The sequence below is a fragment of the Pezoporus flaviventris genome, unplaced genomic scaffold, assembly GCF_033815535.1.
Source record: "Pezoporus flaviventris isolate CSIRO_AGI_PZ_B2104156 unplaced genomic scaffold, CSIRO_AGI_Pfla_v1 ptg000059l, whole genome shotgun sequence".
Classification (NCBI taxonomy): Eukaryota; Metazoa; Chordata; class Aves; order Psittaciformes; family Psittacidae; genus Pezoporus; species Pezoporus flaviventris.
In genome coordinates this window covers 197,350-217,508 of record NW_026892607.1, presented here as the reverse complement: position 1 = coordinate 217,508, position 20,159 = coordinate 197,350, and the positions used below count along the sequence as shown (strand labels likewise).

The window sequence follows — 20,159 nt, the reverse complement described above, 5'->3', positions numbered from 1 at the left end:
TAATAATTAAACTAATTCTCATTAACACTTTCAATCGTATGTATGTCAGGAGAGAAACAGTCATTTTGCCAGTTATTACTTCATTGGCTGGAAAAAGTTACATGCATTACATTTCATGAAATATTCAGAGCATTATTCTAGATTTGATTTACATAAAATTTATCCATTCTGTATTTGACCGGAATGCTATTGCAATAATAGCAAGATGATTCACTTTATTTGATTAAAAAAAAATATGAAAATGGTTATTTGAAGCTTTGGAACTCTGCTTAATTTTTCATAGAGATAAGGGGGAAAGATAACTTCTTACAGAAATAACAAACCGTAATAAACTGTACTTCTAACATCTTGAGTTCAAGTACTGGTCAACTTGATCTAAAGTGCTATAAGGCAGTATTTTTTTTTTAATGAACTTAGCTGATCTGAAACATCTGTTTCTCACCCTCCCTTTTCCTGCTCCTTCCCCCCCCCCCCCCCCCACTCTCCCCTGAACTTCAAAAATAATGAATAAAAATTATTCTGCCTTCATATTTTGTTAACCCTGGTTCCACCAAGGTTACAGCACATGCAGCAAAGTCATTTGCGGAAGGACCTGAAAGGTCACTGCATCACCAACTTCTCTGATAGTTTAACTTCATCTCACCACAATGTGGTCGAGTGGGTTTTTTGGGGAGGTTTTTGGTTGTTTTTATAAAATATTTTTGCAGTAGCAGCGTTTTTTTTCCCGTCTCCAACCGCTATTCAAGGTGCGCTCCTGGACGCAGCATGCTGTTAAAATAACCCCATCAGCCCATGGTTAATTTTACATAGGACAAACACTTCTGAAGAAATAAAAACGGCTTCCTTACATTTAGGAACCCCACCTGTCCAGCCTGCTGACCAGCGTCGGGGCAGACAAGTTGGACAAACTCTTTCAGAGTCTCCTGAGGATGATAGCGGATTGCTGGGTGTGAGAAGTATGGCCCAGGCTGTTGAATAATGGGTGATGTTGGAAAATGAAGAGTCGATGGTGTTGCATGTGGACTTGCTATAAGAAAGAAAACAAAGAAGTTATATAGAGTTTTGCCTTTGGAAAAATAAAACAGTTTAAATCTACTGTTGTTTTAGTCTATTTTTTAAATGTACAGTAATGTTGATACATCTGATCTGCACAATTAATATATTAGACCACATTGTGTCCTACACTCACTTCATCTAGATCCTGAAAGCAAATGGAGCCAGACATTTTGAAGGATTTTCTGTGTTTTTAGTGGACACGTATAAAGGAATGAGCAGTCCTTCGTGGCAGTGAAAACTCTTCATCACCTTAACAGCAGTCTTCATCAATCAGGCAATGAGAATATGTATTTGGGAGAGTATGGTTGATTGAAGTGACATTCCATGTAGCTTGGATTTGCACATATGAATCCATTTTACATTGTACTATAAATGGTTGATAATTTAAAATTTGGTCTAACACTTTCTGTTGTTGAGGGTTTTTTTTTTTCCACTTCAGTTTAGGAACATTTATTTTAAGTAACGTGTTTTCATCTAATGAACATGCACAAAGTGGCAAGATCAGTCTGAAAATCCCATTTACGTTTCTCCTGCAAAACGTTGGGTTCCAATCTTCAGCAAGCCCCCAGCTTGCATTCAGGGATGAAGTTTAATTTGGTGAATTTATGGGCCAACAAGCCAGCTGGAAAATGTACTACAGTGAAGGTGTAAAGGTGCAATGTACACAAGCCTGTTGTCAATGACAGGTTTTACCCTCAGCTGATTTCAACAGAACTATAAGTGCAGTTTATAGTTCTTACACTCTCCTATGTTATGTGGCACCTTTGCCCAGTTCCTTGGCCTTCAGGATATACTGGGTTGGACCCTTGTTAGCCAACTGTTTTTTCTACTGTTAGTTATCACCATGAGGTAGCTACTGCTGCCATTCATAGTGCTATAAATTCTCCCTTTCCCCTCTAAGATGAGAATGCACTCTTTGGAATGGCCAAGTGATCTGGTTGTGCACAAGCTCATCTGTAAATCAGTTTATTCCTTACCAGTCATCACTGCATCCCTGTTGCTCCCTTGGCATGCTATCCTAGTGATCTTTCAAGGGTGTCCATGTGCATATACTGCACTTGTACACCGCACATAACCACTTAGATAAAGTCTGTGCAAGGGAGGAAATATCCTACAGGAACTCAAGTGTTGGCTTTGAAGTTAAATATACCAGAGGAAAAAAAAAGCCTTTGGCACTTTTCAGAAAAGTTGGAAAGATGCAGAGAATAAACTAAAATTAAATACAAATGAGCAAACGCTCATTTAATGACAAATGTTATGAAAACCCCCAAGTTAAAGAAAAGCTAAAATCTGCTTCTTAGTCTTGTTCATCGCCAGTTTTATAATACGAGACTTTATCAATCTTTTTCTTAAGCATTATTAAACCATTATCAAATTTGGAGCCTGAAGATGTGAATAAAACATGTACTCAGTGACAGCAGCAAGGAAACCTATTGCATTATCCTGTAAACGTTCACTGAGGGTTGGCTGGGCAGCACTTCTATGTACTTCTTTCTCCTCGACTGGATAGGAATGATTGCTGTGACACCACCACCAAAAAAAACCGCACTCATGCCTGGGGTGCTGATATGGGATGAATATGAAGCTCTCATCCTTGCTATAAAAAGCTTGCCTGCATCCCTGTTAACCCTACAAGTCTTCCCAGTCTGCTGCCCTTAATGCTGCTTGAACTATTCACAACAGAAAGAGAAATGCTACTAAATGTGTGGTACTAAACAGGAATCTGCCACTGAAAGAAACCATGGAGATGAGGAACCAAAAGGTAGCATGCAGCCTTCAACTACCTCTGATTAAAATAGATGTACATCCAGAGAAACTCTTTGGAAAGCATGGGCTACACCTTTCTTACAACAGCTAGACATTGTGGCATGTGGGCTGAACTGGAAAACAGTGTCTTCCCACAGCCATGCTGCAGTGCTTCACTTGGGAAAAGGGAACAAGAAGCAGCATATCCCACACTCCCTTTATGGAAATGTTGACAGTTATTCCATGGCCAAGGCAAACACCTGTGTGCCCAGCCTGTTCAACCTGTCTGCACATCTGGGCTTATCTCTTTGTTTTTTCACAAACCTAGTTAATTATTTCTTGTTCACTTTTAAGGCAAATAGTTTTGTTCTGAGTTTGCATCTGAAATTGTAGCATACTTGAAAACTCTAGAGATAAAAACCCCAAATCTTCAAAGGGAGAAATAAAGGGCATTTTCCTGTCCCCAAACTCCTGGGAGAGGCTGTAACTTTGAAGTGTGGTATCAAAGGTAGAGATAATGTGGGATTTACCCCAGTAAATGTGGGTGTCTGCCACGGAACTAATTAATGGAGAACTAAATAGAACTAATGGCGTCTAAGGAGACCCTAACCACTGCCCTTGACTAGACTTCATTGACCACGCAGACTGGCTCACCAGTGGATGTGAAGGGAGCCCACAGGTACTAGCCGCGAGGTAGATGCCTCCAGTCTAGACGCACCTTCAGTTCGGTGAATTCCACCCAACATGCCAGCCGCTCATCTCCCTTACACCAACCCCTGAGGTGTAACCGCTTTAATGACACTTACATCATAGCCACTTTGCAGGTATGAATGCATCAGCATCATCTCCAGGAAGAAACAGTCACTTTATAGAGCTTGTCAAAACATTTCGCCACAAACAGTGGTTCAGCTAAAGTTGGTGGTAAGCATTTTGATGACTACAACAAAACCTTCATTAGCATACAACATTTCTGTCCTTTTATTTTTGATATAAAACATACTCCCCCCCTCTTTCTTTGTATCTCCTTTCATAGTTTCCCTTTTCCTTGTATGCCAAATGGAAGATGATGGATGAAGATAAAAGGGAGAAATGAAAATTCATGTGGCAAACATCTAATTGAGTAAAAAAGTTTGGGATTCTTTAAACATTTATAAAAGAAATGGCATTTAAGCACCAGCTCTGTTAATACTATTTGAAACTGTTACACAACTGCACTGTCCGTTGTACGCATCTGGGAACAAATTCATCCCTTTTCTTCCGCTGGGTGAAAGGGAGCTAGAAATGCTATTTCAATCAAACATGAAGGAATAAAAAATGGTACCCATGTGGAAATTTAAAGCTAGGTCTGAGACCATGCTATATTTAGCTTTTCCAAGGTATGGTTCTTTGTTTAATAACCTGATTTGCTATAGGAAAGATGTGTTATGGCTTTTAGGAATACTCATAAGCATGTAAGTAGCGTCTTTCTCTGTTGTCTTGACCTCCTCAGCATGTCAGGGTAGAAAACAAAGTGGGAAGCATTTATCGGTGATCTTCCCAAAGAGAGAGGGAAGAAAAATGAATGCAGAAATAGCAGCAATAATTCAGGAAGGGAAAGTGCCCCAAGAAAGTGCTTCCTCTTCAGTGTCTTGGCCAACCCCTCAGCACAGCCTCAGAGGGCTTTCTGCTGATCATGGGAAAGACTAGGGGAAGGAAACCAGACTGAACGGACATCAGTCCTCAGTCTGTGCCGTATACTGACATGCAGGGTTCGTTTTCTCAGAGTAGACGGATTAGCATAAGAAATAATGAGCGAAATAAGCCTCTCCAAAAGGTTTGTTTTTGCAGTCTCTGACTGGGAAATACTGAATTTCTCAAGTAGGAAGGGCTGCTTTATAAGCAGAATATACTACTGTTAAACTGATCAACAAACATTACAACTGTGCCTGCCTTACACCAGAGAGAAGAGATTAAAATGCTAAAGTCTAAAAACTGATGGCCCAGAAACAGACCATAACTGTGATAGCTGTGTTGTGGCCACCGACCCTGTTGCATGCAAAAACGGCCTTTCAGACAAGTTCTGAGTGCACAACACAACCGTGTGGCCACATACACGGATCCTCACAAACACTTTTTAATCAATTAAAAGACACGAGGCAGTGGAGCAGTTGCTATTTTCCCTGTTTGCCTCTAAAGAAGGGGTAAGTGGCCATGGACAAGCTCCTTCAGTCATGGCATTCAGAAACACTTCACAAAAATTATAAAGTCATTGCTTCCAAAAACCATGCCCAGGGTGATGCAAATTTTCCTGTGTCTGAGAAGAGGCTATTACGACTTAGGTGCTTCCGATGGGATATTACAAGTCTCAATCAGTGACTGTAAATTCTTTGAGATCTTCAAATGGAAGATAAAATAGGTCTTTGTCTATTATTTATTTACTTATTGACTTATTATTTATGTATCCCTAAGCAGCTCCATGCTGCCAAACCGTATTTCTCTTGGCGTCTTTCAGCCTGTGACATTTATCTTTTATTATTGACCTCACTAAATGACATAAAAGATAAGTCCTACAACCTCTGAAAATACGTGGCTTCCACATCAGAACTTCATTTCTACCTGCTTTAGGTATGGGGGAGTTGGACTATTTGACATTATTAAATCTGTTATTTGTGTGGGGAGGGGTGGAGGCAGGAATTATCCTTCCATCTCAAGGCAAGCATAAATATTTCAAAGCCCACATGATACTAATTCCATTGAAGCTCCTCTGAAACATCCCAGACTTTTTATTGAAAATGAGATGATAATGTATGGTGGCCTGCAACAGATAGACCAGTATTTTAAAACTACTGCTATTGGGCCAAGTAATTATGCAGTACAGCTGTTGGTGCTACACTGAGTTCTTTAGTGGTTTATGAGTTTGTGGGGCTGTGCAGCACAGAAGTAAGAGGGTTTTTCACAACGCTGAATTCAAATGTCTCCTCATGCTGGCTTGTCTTGTCCTTTCCCTTCTTGATTTGTAGTAGCCAATAACAAACTAAGTAACCAATAAAATGGGTTGCTGTCATCGATTAGGTTAGCACTTCATGTGTCTGAGGCAAATGAAGACGAGCCAGTATTGTGAATTCCATTCAATGGGATGATCAGATAATAAAGAATCAGTTAATATGAAACAGGTTATAGTTTTCTTCAGATATTTAGTACGCTTCTGAGGCCCTTCTGCTTGAACAAAGGAGCAATCCTAATAAAGATGCATGGGATCCTTTCTCCCCCGGAACGCTCACTGATGTGGTAAAGGAACTTTGTGATCACACCTGCAGTGCTCAGACAGATTCCTCCACCAGCACGGCCCAACATATGTGAAAGACATATTGATTCATCCACCTTCTATCTCCTCTTCCAGAAAGCCTTGCCAACCCTTTCGAGTCCAGATGACTGGATGAAATTTCTTTCTTCATATAGTCTTTTGAAGTCTTTGAAAGGGTCATTTAGTGTTGCCCTTCTCCTGCTCAGGAAAAGCCTACTATCACCCTGCACTCCTGGCCTGTTCAAAGTAGTGGTCAGGGGAATGAAAACCACTGCTCCTTCACAGGCACAAGGGCTAGTCGTAGAACCGTAGATTCATAGAATGGTATGCGCTGGAAGGGACCTTAAAGATCATCTAGTTCCAGCCTCCATCAGACCAGTCCAACAGTGGATTGGCTTCACAAGACTCAGATACCTCCTCTGTAAAATGATGATTAAGTTTACTAATAGCTCATTAAACATTGATCAGTCTTCCTAGAAATAGTAACAATATCATCTTAATGAAACAGGATATTTATCAGCTTGTTTTTTTTTTGAGGCCATTCTAATTGGCTTCATTACAATTAAGAAAGTATTTTTTTAAAAGTCATTTCCCTGGAAATGTTATAGAACAGTTTGTTCTGCTGCATATTTCTACTTCAGGCTTTGGAGCTGCTTTAACTCCCTGTGTGCTGCAAGCTTTCTCCTCGCATTTCAGTGATGCAAGTGCCAGTTCAAATTATGCAAGAGGTATCCCACCCTTTGTACCCCAAAGGTACTTATTCTGAAAACTGACCATATTAGAGGACTAATTGGCTAAGCCACCACGCTGGCTGATGTGAAATGCTTTCAAACACCATGAAACAGCTGTGTTTATCGGAAATATGAAGAGTGACTTTTTAATAAGGAGATCTGGCAAAAATCCAGATTTGTTGAAAGGAACTTACACTTCTGGGTATAATACAATACAGGAGGTAAAGAATGGAAGCCTAAAACAATAGCTTTAAGCCCACAGATTTTTTTTTTTTTTTTTTGTGAGGAAAGCAGTTACCCAAACAAGAAAAAAAATAATTAAGAAACTTGGGCTGGGATTTGCAGAGGTCCAGAGAGAATTCATTAACTGCGTTTGGATTTCAATGGGAGCTGTGTCCCTTAACTCTTTCAAAGGTTTCTCCAAGTCCCCATCTTTCCTACTGCCCATTAGGAACAGACATTAAGGTGATAAATGCAAAGCAATCTCTTATTCAGGATAGCAAGGACTCGCCTCCACTTAAATACTGAGCTGCTGAGGGTTGGGTTGACCAGTCCTTGGACCAGCCCTATGAAGGGTGCTCACATCACTGGAAAACTTCAGTATTGCTTCAGTCCCATAATGTTTCACAAGGGCTGTTTAGTATCATGTCTGTCAGGTCCATGGATGAGCTAAATTCAGACTGATCCTGTCTTGCATTCCTCATTTGCAGTGACAAGAGTGGGAAATCATGGGGTGGGAGAATAATAGGCCTTACTTTCTTAGCGTGGTTAAGATTTAGGTGTCACTGATACTTACTTCGACATTATATAGGCAAACATAGGTGAAACATCCAAAATAGAATATAAACAGCTGACCAATGCAAGAGTTATACAAATACCCTAAATATGATGGATGGAGGATTTGTTCCTGCCCAGGGACATCAAAAAGAAGGACTGAATCACAGGACATCCATCTCTCAGCTCCAGAAGTCAAGTGCAGGTGGTCGGCTAAGCGCTGCTGAAAAAACAGACCTGTGGTATCTCAAGCTGGGGCTGGCTATCAGCCCCTCTTTGCTGCTCTGAAGACCAGAGTGGTATAAGGCACCTGGATCCTTTGATCAGCAATGCTCTTTCCATAAGAAATTCTGCAGGAGCAAGTGGGAGTCAGAGGGACATTTTGCCAAGGCCCACGGAGTTCCTAGCAAAAGGAAAATACGCTTAAAGCTGTGTTTGGGCACAAGGCTTATTGGTGTACTCTGGATTGTGGAGTACTACAGGCTGTTTGTGAAAACCTGTAGAGCTGAAGTGAGTGCTGGTTCCAGATTCTGGCATGGGCAGGGGGCCAGTTAAGTTAGCTATTTAGAGCAGATTGTTTTACAACATGTCAAAATTCTTCTGCCTTTGGGAGATCAGAATACTATAGAACTGGTTACATAGGTACAGAAATAAAACCCATAACTATAGTAAGCACTTCTCCCTTTCAAGGCTGTAGCTAGAGGTCAAAACCGCCCTAATTTAACCTATTTGTAGAATTTCCACTGCACCTCAAATGCTGGCAACTTTTGCATAGTATTATTGTTTTTAATACACATGATGTATTCCCATATATAAGATAAAAACTACTGCTAGGAGAATATATCATGTCTTTCTTATAATGAAATGCAGTTGATAAGTTTACAATAGAAATGTAAATTCTCTTAAAACCCACAACCTTTATGTGCGTGATGATATAATTCTGCTTTGATACTAAAAAGGGCATGGTAATGGAATCTGTGACTTTGGAGTGATATATTGATGTTAAGTTAATAGGACTCCACATTCCCATTTCTAATATCAGTGTTTTTTTCCCCCTTTCATTCTGTAGATGGTAAACTGATACTACATAAACATTGTTAAAGCTATAGTTCCACGCTACAGTAATTCACTTAACTTTAACATGATTTATGGTTCTGTCAATAGAGGAGGTTGAAAATCCAGAGCTCTGATGCTTAAACATGGGTTCCATATTTAAAGCAATAATGTACCTTTTGTGTGTGTCTGGCATAAAGCAATGATAAAAATATTATTGTTCACTACACTGTTTAAAGCATATACTTTAACTTCACATATACATCCAAGGGAGCAAGGAAACTGAACACAGAATCAGTAAAAGGATGGGTAAAATACTTTGTTCCTCCAGCACTTTATTTTGATATTATTTTTAGGGATGCATGAACTCCTATTAGTAATTTTAACACTCCCCTTTTCTCATTCTTTTGCTCGGTTAGATCAGCTCCTTTTGTCAGGATGAGTTTAAATCTGGGTCCACTGTGTTAATCACCCCCCTTTCTTCTTTCTGGCACTTACCCTCCAGGCATTTTGCCTCTTTAGGAGATTAAGCGACCAAGTCATCTTGTTGCTCTAACATGTCCTCACTGGAGCAACATATTAACACAACTCCTCTGCAAAAGAGCCCTCTTTAGAAGTTTGCTGCAGGGATGACAAATTAACCCAGCATGGTGTCCCACACATCTATCTCAGTACAAATTATTAGTGTAATAGAGCTTTTAGTTATGCATTTATCTAGTAATTATTGAATGGTTATACAGAAGGAAGCTGAGCAATCATGGCCCTTTATGAGGCAATCTCAGTGGGTGGTCTTACAGTTAATTTAGGGTAGGACTGTCTAAGCAGTTCACTCACACACAAATTAGCTGAACAGCCTGCTCCTTTAAATATTTCCTATGTCACAGGCTAACTCTTGACAATACAACAAAGGTAGAGTTTTAATTACACGGTTCCTGACTTTTGTTTAGCTGAAGCTTTAACCGTTTGCAAGCCTTCCCTCTCTGCCCTCCCCTGCCTGGGGTACACAAGGAGATGGCAGTTTGGGTAGGGTATCTCCTAATTACTAAACCCTGACCTTGAGGCCATCTGTTAGGGAAGACTTTTTCCTTCAGCATCGTGTTATTTCAAAGGGATTGGAGAAAATTAAAATCCTCACCTATGCAGTCAGCTCTCCTGACATTGGAAACTCTGTTGGTCAGCATTAATGCCACTTAGAGTTTCTGTTCAACTTTCTTACCCTTGTGGTGTGGCTCTCTCCTCTTTCGGCTGTCCTACTTTACCACCCGCTCATCTGAGGTGTCTACATAGGAATGAAGTTGCACTGCTTTGTTTTTGTCAGAACTCAAAGGAAAACAGAAGGTTACATTAGTCTGCCAGCTGACAGCATCGAGGAGCAGTCATGGAGAGTTGTGCGAACAGAATATTACAAAATGCCCTTTTACACTGTGTAGCTCTGGAGTAAGTTAGCAGGAATCATCACTTTGGTTTGGTAGAAGCTGGTGGACTGGACAGCTAACAGGGACTGATACTTTGGTGACCCTGTGGAGAACTGTGATAGAGAAGGGCATAATCTCTTCCTAGATAAGGGACATAGTCTGTGCCACTTTGGCATGAACAGAGAGTAGTACCCTGCAGAGTTTCCCTGATAGACCTTGTCCTGATAAAAATCTAAATGGCAATGCTTATTATGGAGGAAATTAATATAATAGGAACCACTCCACTAGTTGACTTTCATCCCTTCTCTTTCTGCTCACACACCCACTTCCTTGGATTTTTCCCTTTGTGCTGTATTTCTTGTTTCTTGCAATTGTGCTTCTCCTTCATTTATCTTCCTAACATACCATCTCATTCTTAGTTCTTTTTTCTTTCCTTGCCTTTTCTTCCTTGTTTTTTTGGCTTGCAGGATCTGTGCTTTCATATTCTGTGGAAATGCTTGAATGCTCTACAGCACAGGCTGCTGGCTACCCTAGGTTTACAAGATCGTGGTAAATTAAACGTTTCAGCTAGCTCCAGATATAAAGTTACTAGAGTGTAAGTACCACTACATGGAAGCCTAAAGCCACTTATGCAAGTATTGCTGTCACCCATAGCATCTGAATCCTTCACTGTCTGGTAAAGAGCTCAAGTAGGCTAATGTCTTGGAAACTTTGGAAGATGCCAAAAAAGACGGCTTTGCAACACTGTGGTGAGCTACACTGACCACCAAATACTAACTTGCAGGTAACAAAAGTGTGCTGTGTAGGAGATAGAGCTCTAACTGCTTGAATTTTCAATGCTTTGAAATAAATTTGAAAACCGATAGTGATGCTAAAGCCACCCTATAGGTGATCAATTTACCATCTGCCAGACACTGAATCGTAGCCATGCTGGTCCAGAGAAGACATATGGTGCATTCATAGAGTCATGCCCAAAAAACTGCCATCATCAAGTGAGGCTCCATGAATCACTTTGCTCGCTTATCACCAAAGAAACTTGGATCTTACCACCATCTGTTGGAGCTACTGAGGAGTCACTGAAGCATTGGCATCCATGCGCCAGCACTCACTGCACATCTGGTCCTTTGGTCAGCCAGCTCAGATCCTCTCGGTTGGCTACTGCCCAGCTGGGTTGAGTACTGGCAGCAGCACCAGTGCAGACAGGAAGCTAGTGCACAGGCTTCCACAGCACAGTACGGACAATTCCATGAGAACAGAGGTTTTCCAACTGGGTCATTGAATGGAGAACCTTATAGCTAAGAAATCCTCTCAAGGATCTACTCCTCCTCCAAGCAAGTTTTGTTTCCCAAATGACTCACTGGGAAGGGCACTCAGTATCCTGGGATACCCCAGCATAAGACATGCACTGTATTCTAAGGAATGTTTGGAAGTGTATGAAAGATTTGGGAATATTCCTGAGAAGTTATAAATCACTGGTTGTCAATGACAACACCTGCCATGAGTAGTCTACAGCTTCTTCTCTGCTGTCTATTTTGATCATGCTTTTACAAATGCATCTCATACACACATCCAAGTGATAAACTTGCACATATGAACATCGGAAGGAGATTGAACCTTCTTGCAATCATTCAGTTGGCTGAGGAGCTTACTCTGATGGTGACCTACTTACTCATGACTTCCCTTTCTCTGAAATCTCTGCAGACTGAAGATTAAATCTTGCCCTTACTTTTCTGGATACCAGTCAGAATGACTGGCCACTGACCATTTACATACTGTATATGTATCCAAAGAGAATGCAACGTGTGTACTATATTATACCTATCATTTCTGCAGAAAGATACAACTTCCAGTAACTACTGGTGGATATGAATTGCTCAAAGATTATATCCTCTCATACAATGGCATTATAATCTTTATGTTGCCACTTCCGATACGTAAAAAGCTTCCCTCTTCTGCTCACTGTCCTAAAGTACACTGGAGGCAATGGGATAAAGAACAAAGCTGGATTTGCAGAAAATAATCCATCTCAGTATATGACCCTTTGCAAACAGAATGATTGTTGTAGAAGGGAAATAAACCCAGACAGTGTGCCGTGGGAGAAGAATACTGAAAAGGAATGTCCAAAAAGAACAAAGAAAGAAGTCTGGAACAAGATTTTTTCCAGGATGATGACACTTAAAGAATCCATGGATGGATTCAGGGGGATTTTTTTCCTCAAAGTCTGAAAGACTTTGTTTGTGAACAAGAATATAATAGAAGATGCTTCTAAAATGATGGTGCAGAAGAACAGTTATGGTTAACCTGTTAGGAACCACAATGACTAGAAACTGTGTTACTTCTTTATGGAGTTAGCAAAGGCATCTCCTTCCAAACAAACCAAATTTGGGAACTGCAGTCATTCTATTTGCTCTTTCAAATTCTGGCTGTCTTTGAATGCCCTTCTCACCTAGCTGATGGATATCCCCTGGTGCACAGAAAACAGTCTGTGTGAAAACAGACTGTAGATGAGATAGATTTAACCAAGGCCTCACCAGTGATACATTTCCTCTCTCAACCACACAAAAAGCCAAAATACAGAGGGTCTAAACAGGGGCAGACAAAAGCATTCAATGATCTTGAAAAATAAGTGTGAGGTAAAACATAGCTAAATAAAGAAAAGCCTAATAAGTAATTAATCAACAGCCCAAATGTGAAAGGCTAAACTTCTAAAAGACAGGAATTCAGAGTCAACTGATGTGCACTGAATATAATGTTAATGGAACATTCATATTATTCATACTTATATCTCCAATTAGTAAGGCTTTTAAAAGAGGATATGTTTGCCAGATAGCTCAGGGCCAAATTTCAAGGGAAATCTGTGTAGGATTTAGATGCCTAAATATCTTCTGAGGATCTAGGTGTGTGCCTAAGGGTAATAAATAATTCTGAAGGGATTGACCACAACAAATCAAACTACAACAAGCAGATTTAACAAAGCCCAAAACCGCATAAAGTGCAATTCTGACCTCGCTTCAACTTAGTGCACTAAGTCCACTACTTCACACTGCATCACCTGGACTGTGCAGACAAAGAGGCTCCTCATGGTTTACACTGTCCTTAGTAAAACCACACTAATGCCAAACAGCCATTTCAAGATAATTTCTGGTATGGATTGCTAATATGTCTTTTATGCTTCACCATTCAACCAATTCCTTAATAATCTTCTCCAAATGAGACAAAATTTCACAACAGAAAGAAATGTCACAACCATTCATTCCTATTTTTATATCTTCCAAAGAGGTTTGTAAGAAGATTCATTCATTTGTGTATATTACTATGCCCAAGTGAGTTCCTTTTCAAATGTATTGCATTCAGTTTCCTAGGCTAAATGCAAATGCATCTCTCTAACAGAAATGTATAAGCATATCCAGACCCAGAGGACATCTCTTTTACTTGAGAAGTCAGTCAGAAGAGTACTGTGAAGGAAACCAGCCAAAGCATTGCAAGAACCAACTTCAAAGGAGTCTCCTAACAAGGCAGCTCTTTAGCACATTGATACCCACAACACGAGCCCTAAAGGACTGGCCAAAACAAAGCCACAGTGCTGGAAGGCAGGCATGGTTCAGAATGAGTGATGGGTCCCTATCTCGAGCAGTTAGACTCAATCTATGTTATGAATGGACACAAGCAGAAGACACTTTCTGTAACACACTCTGTCCCTTTCCCCACCCTCTTCAGATAAAATCCCAAGCTCCCAGAAACCACCTTAGGCACTCTTGAATGGTCATCAGGAGTTTTACGAGACAGCCCAGCCTAGCAAAACCAAATGCAGGTCTTGACAACTAAAACCTGGTTATTGAGCTTCGGAAGCACAGCCCCTCACTGAGTGGCTCACACGTGGTGATGACTTTCCATGGGAAGGCGCTGGGGTGGACACTGGGTGTCCTGGCTAATGTTTAAGCTGCCTGGGGGCTCTTGGGTTAAGCCTCACCTCTGGGTCCTGTAATGACAGGTCGATGGTGCTGTGTGAAAGCCGTTCCAAGGGAGGAGGTCTGCGAAGGCGAGGGACTGCTGAAACCAGACTTCTCTGACTTCTTTAATGTAGTTGGCGATGGCATTCCTGGCAAGAATGATTGATAAGTGCAATTTAATAATGCTAGGTCATGGAACGACAGCCTATGCATTGTGAAAGTGGGTGCAGAAGCAGCTAGATAAACTTAAAGGACAAATGAAACGGAATACAACAGCAAGCTGAAAGCTCACTTTTATTTGTGGTCTTTTTCTTTGAGGCAGAAGAGGCCATGGTTTGCTCTGAGCAATGAGTACTAAAAGGCAGCCATATTTTTCTTTTGACTCTGAAATATGGATAAGATGCAGCTTATTATTGCTACTGAAACCTACTCTGCTTTATTTTTAGCAATCTGTAATAGCTGGAGCATTTGGATTTTTACAGGCTTTTTATGAGTTCTGTCTTTCACTCACTGGTTTAGTAGATTATTGCAAATGGATCTTTTAAATGTGCTGCACGACTCAAGGCACAACTAGAGAATGAAGTTTTCTGAGTTCAACCTCTGCCTCTCCTTACTCTCTTGACTTCAAAGGTGTTCAAAAGTAATATATTTATGTGGCTCCCTCTTGCTTTCAGATTTTTTTAAAGGGTGAATGGTATTTGTGTCTTGATATTAGAAGCCACACTGGAATTATTTCAGAGTTGTTATTATGACCTTGAACTATATCAAAGGCTTCCAATGAAAATCAGAGTTAAGTTGCCATCGGGTGAAGCCTTTCCTGTGGACAGGCAGGACTGGTGTAACAGTAATAGGACCCGTTGGTTATACTCTGTAAGAATAACTCCTGTTGGTATCATAACAAGCCCACGGCACCAAAGATATTAGTGGAATGAATGTATTGCAAGAGGCTCCTAAAATCCAAGCCTTTTCTGCATATGGTTTATGCTTGGATAATACCGCATATAGATGAAGAATGTGTATGTGTATCTCTATTATTTTTTATATCTTTATAGTTCTAGAGGCATATGGGCATTCTGATCATCTGCACATGCTCTGAAAACACAGTTTTTCCAGTATATACAGTGCATCAGACATTTTGCATATCTGTAGGGATATAGCAAAACAAAGGTGCAGAATAGTTGAGATTTCAGGTGCAAAAGCCAGGTATCAGCTAATGTGGAAGTTGAACTTCCACTAGTAAAGTCATTCCACCTTATTTCCAACTCTGTGTTTTATAGAATTTAATTGTTAAAAAGTAAAGAGAGAGGCCTGGACAATATTATCTCTGGGCAATATTATTAACTTTATATTTAATAGCACTAGTTTTATAGTCCCTAGGATGTTGATTGCAATATGAGGGAGCCTTCTTGTACTTTATATGCTGCACTGCTGGGGTCTTAATGGTTTCAGTGAGGTTTTGCAGTTTATATTCCAGAAAGTTAAATAAAGGAAGAGAATGGTTAGAGTTCCAGTGTTGTATTTGCAGCTTTCTGTCTTGAAACTGTTTGCTAAATGGGTTGGTTGTGGTGGCTTTTTCATCATAGCAAGAAAGGTTATGTGCTTAATCTTGTAAAAATAAAAGTTTAGAACTGATGGATTATTGTGTAAGAAAAATACTGTGTTGGGTATTTTTCATATTGGTCTTAAGGACTTTGGAGTAGGGAAAAAAGCAGAGTTGGCTCATTTGGGGGGTAAGAGAAAAGGAGACCGAACTAAGGTGTTTCAATGAAATATTCCAATGAAGCCAGCTGATTTTTTGGTCATGTTGGCATGTAACTTAGTTATTGCTCTGTGTTTGAGTGTCCATATTGAAGAGAAGGATGCTCAAAAGAAGTAACGGTACTGTTGATCCACATTTCCTTATAATGGAGGAACTGGGGATGGAAACACCAAATGAGCATCAACCTCATCCCTAAACGTAAAGTCAAGGGTCAGTGGCAATATACTGGGCTTAAGGAGCGGTAGAGGAACTGTGCTGCTGGCAGCGAGGCCATGGGTACATCTCCTTTGTGCTGGGTTGTGGAAGGGGAGAGGTTTGTCCCCTAGGATGGTTTTAATGTAGCAGGCTTCATCCCTGTAAGTGCAAAATATCATGGACAGAACAAGGACTCTTGATGCACAGGGATTATCACAGTAAAATATGCCTGCTAGTGAGCTGCTCTAACTGCAAGGTTGTGCAGCACTTATAGAGATGCACAAGGCCCTGCATGGAGCTGCTGATTGTGCAGCCCATGAGCAGCAATCCAGGAGGGGACATGAGTACCAGTACCCTGGGCAGCAATGGAGGTCGTGGAAGGAGTAAGATCTCCACGCCTATGCACAGTATGGTTCAGATGGCTCATGAACTTCCTTCTTTCCCCATATGCTCTTCAGGGTTATGGGGAAGATAAGAAAGCTTCTAAGAGAGTGAAGAAGCTATTGTTTTACCCCCATGCTGAAAAAACTGCTTGACTCATCTAAACGACAGAAGGAGGAAGGGGCAGAGAGAACGGTGGAATATGGTTTAAATCTGTTCATGTGATTGTGTCCAAACACTGGAACATTAGGAGCTACAGTGAAGCTGAGGGATGACCTTGCACTGTGGAAATGCTTAGTAGTGTCATGGTCATATGGGGATGGATTTTATAAGGATGAGGCAGGAAGACAAACTGAAGCATTGATAATTGGTTCCTACTTTTGCTATATTTGTTTGTTATCATGGCTCTGATTGCCATTATTATCATCACTACTTTGTTTTTATTTCAGGGTATTCTGCAATGTATTGGTTTGGAGCAGTCCAACTCTACCATGTTTTGATTTTGTTTGAGGTTTGTAATGACACATTTTAGTTTGAGTGATCATATCCATCAGATCTCGAGACAAAAATGGCTGCTTCCTAGTTCAGAAGAATATGCAAACAGGAGCTTAATTACATCACTTAATATTGACCAAGAGAAAGAATAAGACGAGCTTGCCAGCTCATTTCCAAAGCATGTTTTGTCCTTTAAGAGGGGAGGGTATGACAGAAAGTTAGGCAGTGCAAAGCAATTAGCATCATTCACATTTTATGTTGCGCCAGCATGGTGCTCTAGCAGCAAAATTCAAACATTCTTTGAATGGGTTAATAAAAGAAGAAATACAGTCGGCATGCAAGAAAAAGGTTTCCAAGAACAAGCCAAAATATGTCCCATTCTTCTAAATTTATCACAGCCATGTCACATTATCCTTGAGACTGCCAGGAATGTCAATTTTTTTGCAATTTAAAAAAAATATCTCATTTAGCACCATATGTTTGGTTAATGTGCCTGATATATCCTGCGTATTCTTTAGTCCATCCATTTCTAATACTCATTTTCTTTTTTTCCCCCTTTGCTAAGCCATATGTTACAATGCTGGTCATTCTATCGAAGCTGCTTTCAGGAGTTGAGAGTGAGAGCAAAGGGAACTCTGGTTTAATCACCCAGAAAAATTCCGAGCTGCTACTACAAGTCCCGCTCTTGGGTAAGCAGCCTCAACACTCTGAGTTAGCATCGTAGGTGCCCGGTGCCTATGAAAATCAGGCCACCTATGAGACGCCCTGGTGTGTGTTAACAACTGTGAGGCAGGGACTAAGATAAATGACTAAATATGGCACTAGGTGTTTAATTTTTGGCACCCACGTTGGAGACTCTTGGCTAGTTTTAAAGGTCTTCTGTTTCATACCTAATGAGTTTTAACACGTTTAGTGGTCCCCAGTCCGCAGCTTCCCCTCCTGTGTTGCTCAGGGATGCAGGAAATTAAAAAGTTAAACTGAAGCTACCCCAGGCAGAGCCCAGGGAGGATGCTGCTGCCTTGCATGGCTTTCCTCTGCATTGTTCCCATGAGCCAATGAATACTGGGGACCACTGCACTGAAGACCAGATTTCAGCACTTCATGTGGCCCCAAGGACAGGGTAGTGCCAACTCATAAGGACACCTCTGAGTCCTGACTCTCCTCTATCTCCTCTCTGGTGCAGGGCAGCAACAAATTACAATATCCCCCAACCCGCCTCAGCTGCGCTGGCCGGTGAATAGGGAATGCAGCCAAGGATCCTCCCCATTCCCTGCCTCTTTCTATCCATCTGCTCCAAGCAAGGAATAAACAAGAACAGCCAGAACACAACGGCTGGGTAACCCAGGTGGGGTTTAAAAGTGTTTCTTACTATTCTGTGTACAGGACTGTTGTCCAAATCACAGTCACACCTGGCACTCTCAGGGAACACAGATTTCCTAATTCGGGTCTGAGTCTCCTCTGAATGTTATTTAGAGTGCAAGAGAAGAAAATCAGACTTAGGCTATTTTCATCTTATGGCAGCTTTTAACTACAGAATAAATGGAAAAGTTAATTGCTAAATAAAAAAGAAAATAAAGGGATTGGTGGCGTAAAACACAGATGGAAGTCTGAGTGGGTGTGTTACTTTAACTTACTGTACTTGTGTTCATGTGATTCTATAAGTATATGTATGCCAAACATATATGGTCTTAGCCTGTTCCCATTAACATGGATCTGGTTTTTTTTCCCCACTGGACTGAGGGAACCAGATCAAAGACCATGATGGTGCTAAATGGAACAAGATGTGTACTTTGGGATTTTTTTTTTCCAAAAGGAAATATTAATTTGACATCGGTTTTTCAGTTGAAAAGAATTTTAATTGCAGTACACAATAAGCAGAAAATTCAGACAACAATAATCTTGAAACTGTTAGCAGCATTATTATGTTTCTATCAAGGAATCTTGTGTGCCTTTTCAACATTAGAGCTTTCTGAATTTTCATTAATTTGGCATTTCCCTAAACACACAAGTTATTTGGTTCATTCCACATCATGCATCACACCCTCCTGCTCAATGCATAATGCAAGCGCAAATGGGATCCTTGTCCTGGAGAGACTCTGGTTACTGGAGCCATTGCATGGATGTTGAAGTCCCGCAGTAAGACTTTCCAAAACTCTGCACTTCGCAAACCTCCAGCCCAAGTTTAATCAGTGAATGCACAGGAATACTTCATGTTCCTCATCTTCTAAGGGGCACTGGAGCACTGTGATGGGTTTAATTCCTCTACCTCCTTATGTTTGCCAGTACTAGAAACACACCATGTAAGAGTCTTCCTTGAGTACAGCTAAAGATCTTCAGATTTTCATGCATGAGGCTGATTTATATTTAAATGGACCAGAAAATGATGTGTGAGGATTGAATGCATTCCCAGAACAAATAAACTTCTATGAACCTATTTTCCATACACCTATGCACCTTACTAATGGAGGTATTGAAATTAGGATTGATGGAGTGAATGGAGTCACAGCAGTGTAAGAGGAGAACAATTCCCCTTCTATCCGAATCCATAGCTCTATCTGCATCTATATGTGTATATCCATCCAATCTCACTTGATTAATCACTAACATTATTCTGACTGCACACATCTTAAACAATAACTCCATCTCAAGTTAGCCACATTAGGCAGACCAGCTAACGTTCACCTCCAGAGACAACTTTTGGATAATTACACCAGTATTCCCAGTAGCTCTCTGCCACTAGATTCCTGAGGGAGATTTCATAATGAAAGCTATGAATGAAATATGGTCTGGATCTTCCTTCTCAAGGGACACTATATAAAGGAATCACGGAAGCTCAGGTATTACCAGGTGGACCATGAACTCGACAACATGCAGAACAAACAGATGATGCAGAAAAACAAACTGGCTGTTGAAGGAAAAATAAAACCTGATACACGGGAAGAATTTGTCAAGGAATTTTCATCCTTCTGTGCAAATTATTCCAGCAATTTCATTGAAATCACTATCAACAGAAATGCTGATCAGCTGCTCTTTTTGTTTTTCCTGGGGAATTCTTAATTTCAAGCGTCTTGGAATTTTGATGGCTAAACTACTGTCAATCATGGTAAGTCTGTTCTATTTAGTGCTCAGCAAACTTTGTCATCAGCTGAGATATGATCAGGCTAACTGCCATCCATCAGTTTACTGTATTAGTTGCTCCAGTATACACAAAATACAACGCAGATGGAATTTCACTCATCCTAATGAAGTGCTCTTTAGTTTCTATGTTCTGAATGGATACTTGCTCCCCTGGTTGCCTTCTGAGTTCCCGTGTTCACTGAT

The 20,159-nt window shown here is 40.6% G+C and overlaps 1 protein-coding gene across 12 annotated transcripts in view; it reads right to left on the bottom strand.

Annotated features, from left to right (window-relative positions):
• NFIA (nuclear factor I A) overlaps positions 1–20,159 on the bottom strand; it is a 254,009-nt gene that overhangs the window by 38,563 nt on the left and 195,287 nt on the right. For 6 of the 12 annotated variants that reach the window (XM_061469629.1, XM_061469627.1, XM_061469630.1 and 3 more), the window contains 2 exons: positions 14,029–14,157; positions 849–1,027 (listed from right to left, as the gene is read on the bottom strand). In XM_061469629.1, coding sequence (XP_061325613.1) covers positions 849–1,027; positions 14,029–14,157 — 308 coding nt within the window. The remainder of the gene's footprint in view (positions 1–848; positions 1,028–14,028; positions 14,158–20,159) is intronic. The other 6 variants (XM_061469633.1, XM_061469635.1, XM_061469638.1 and 3 more) reach the window with 3 other exon arrangements.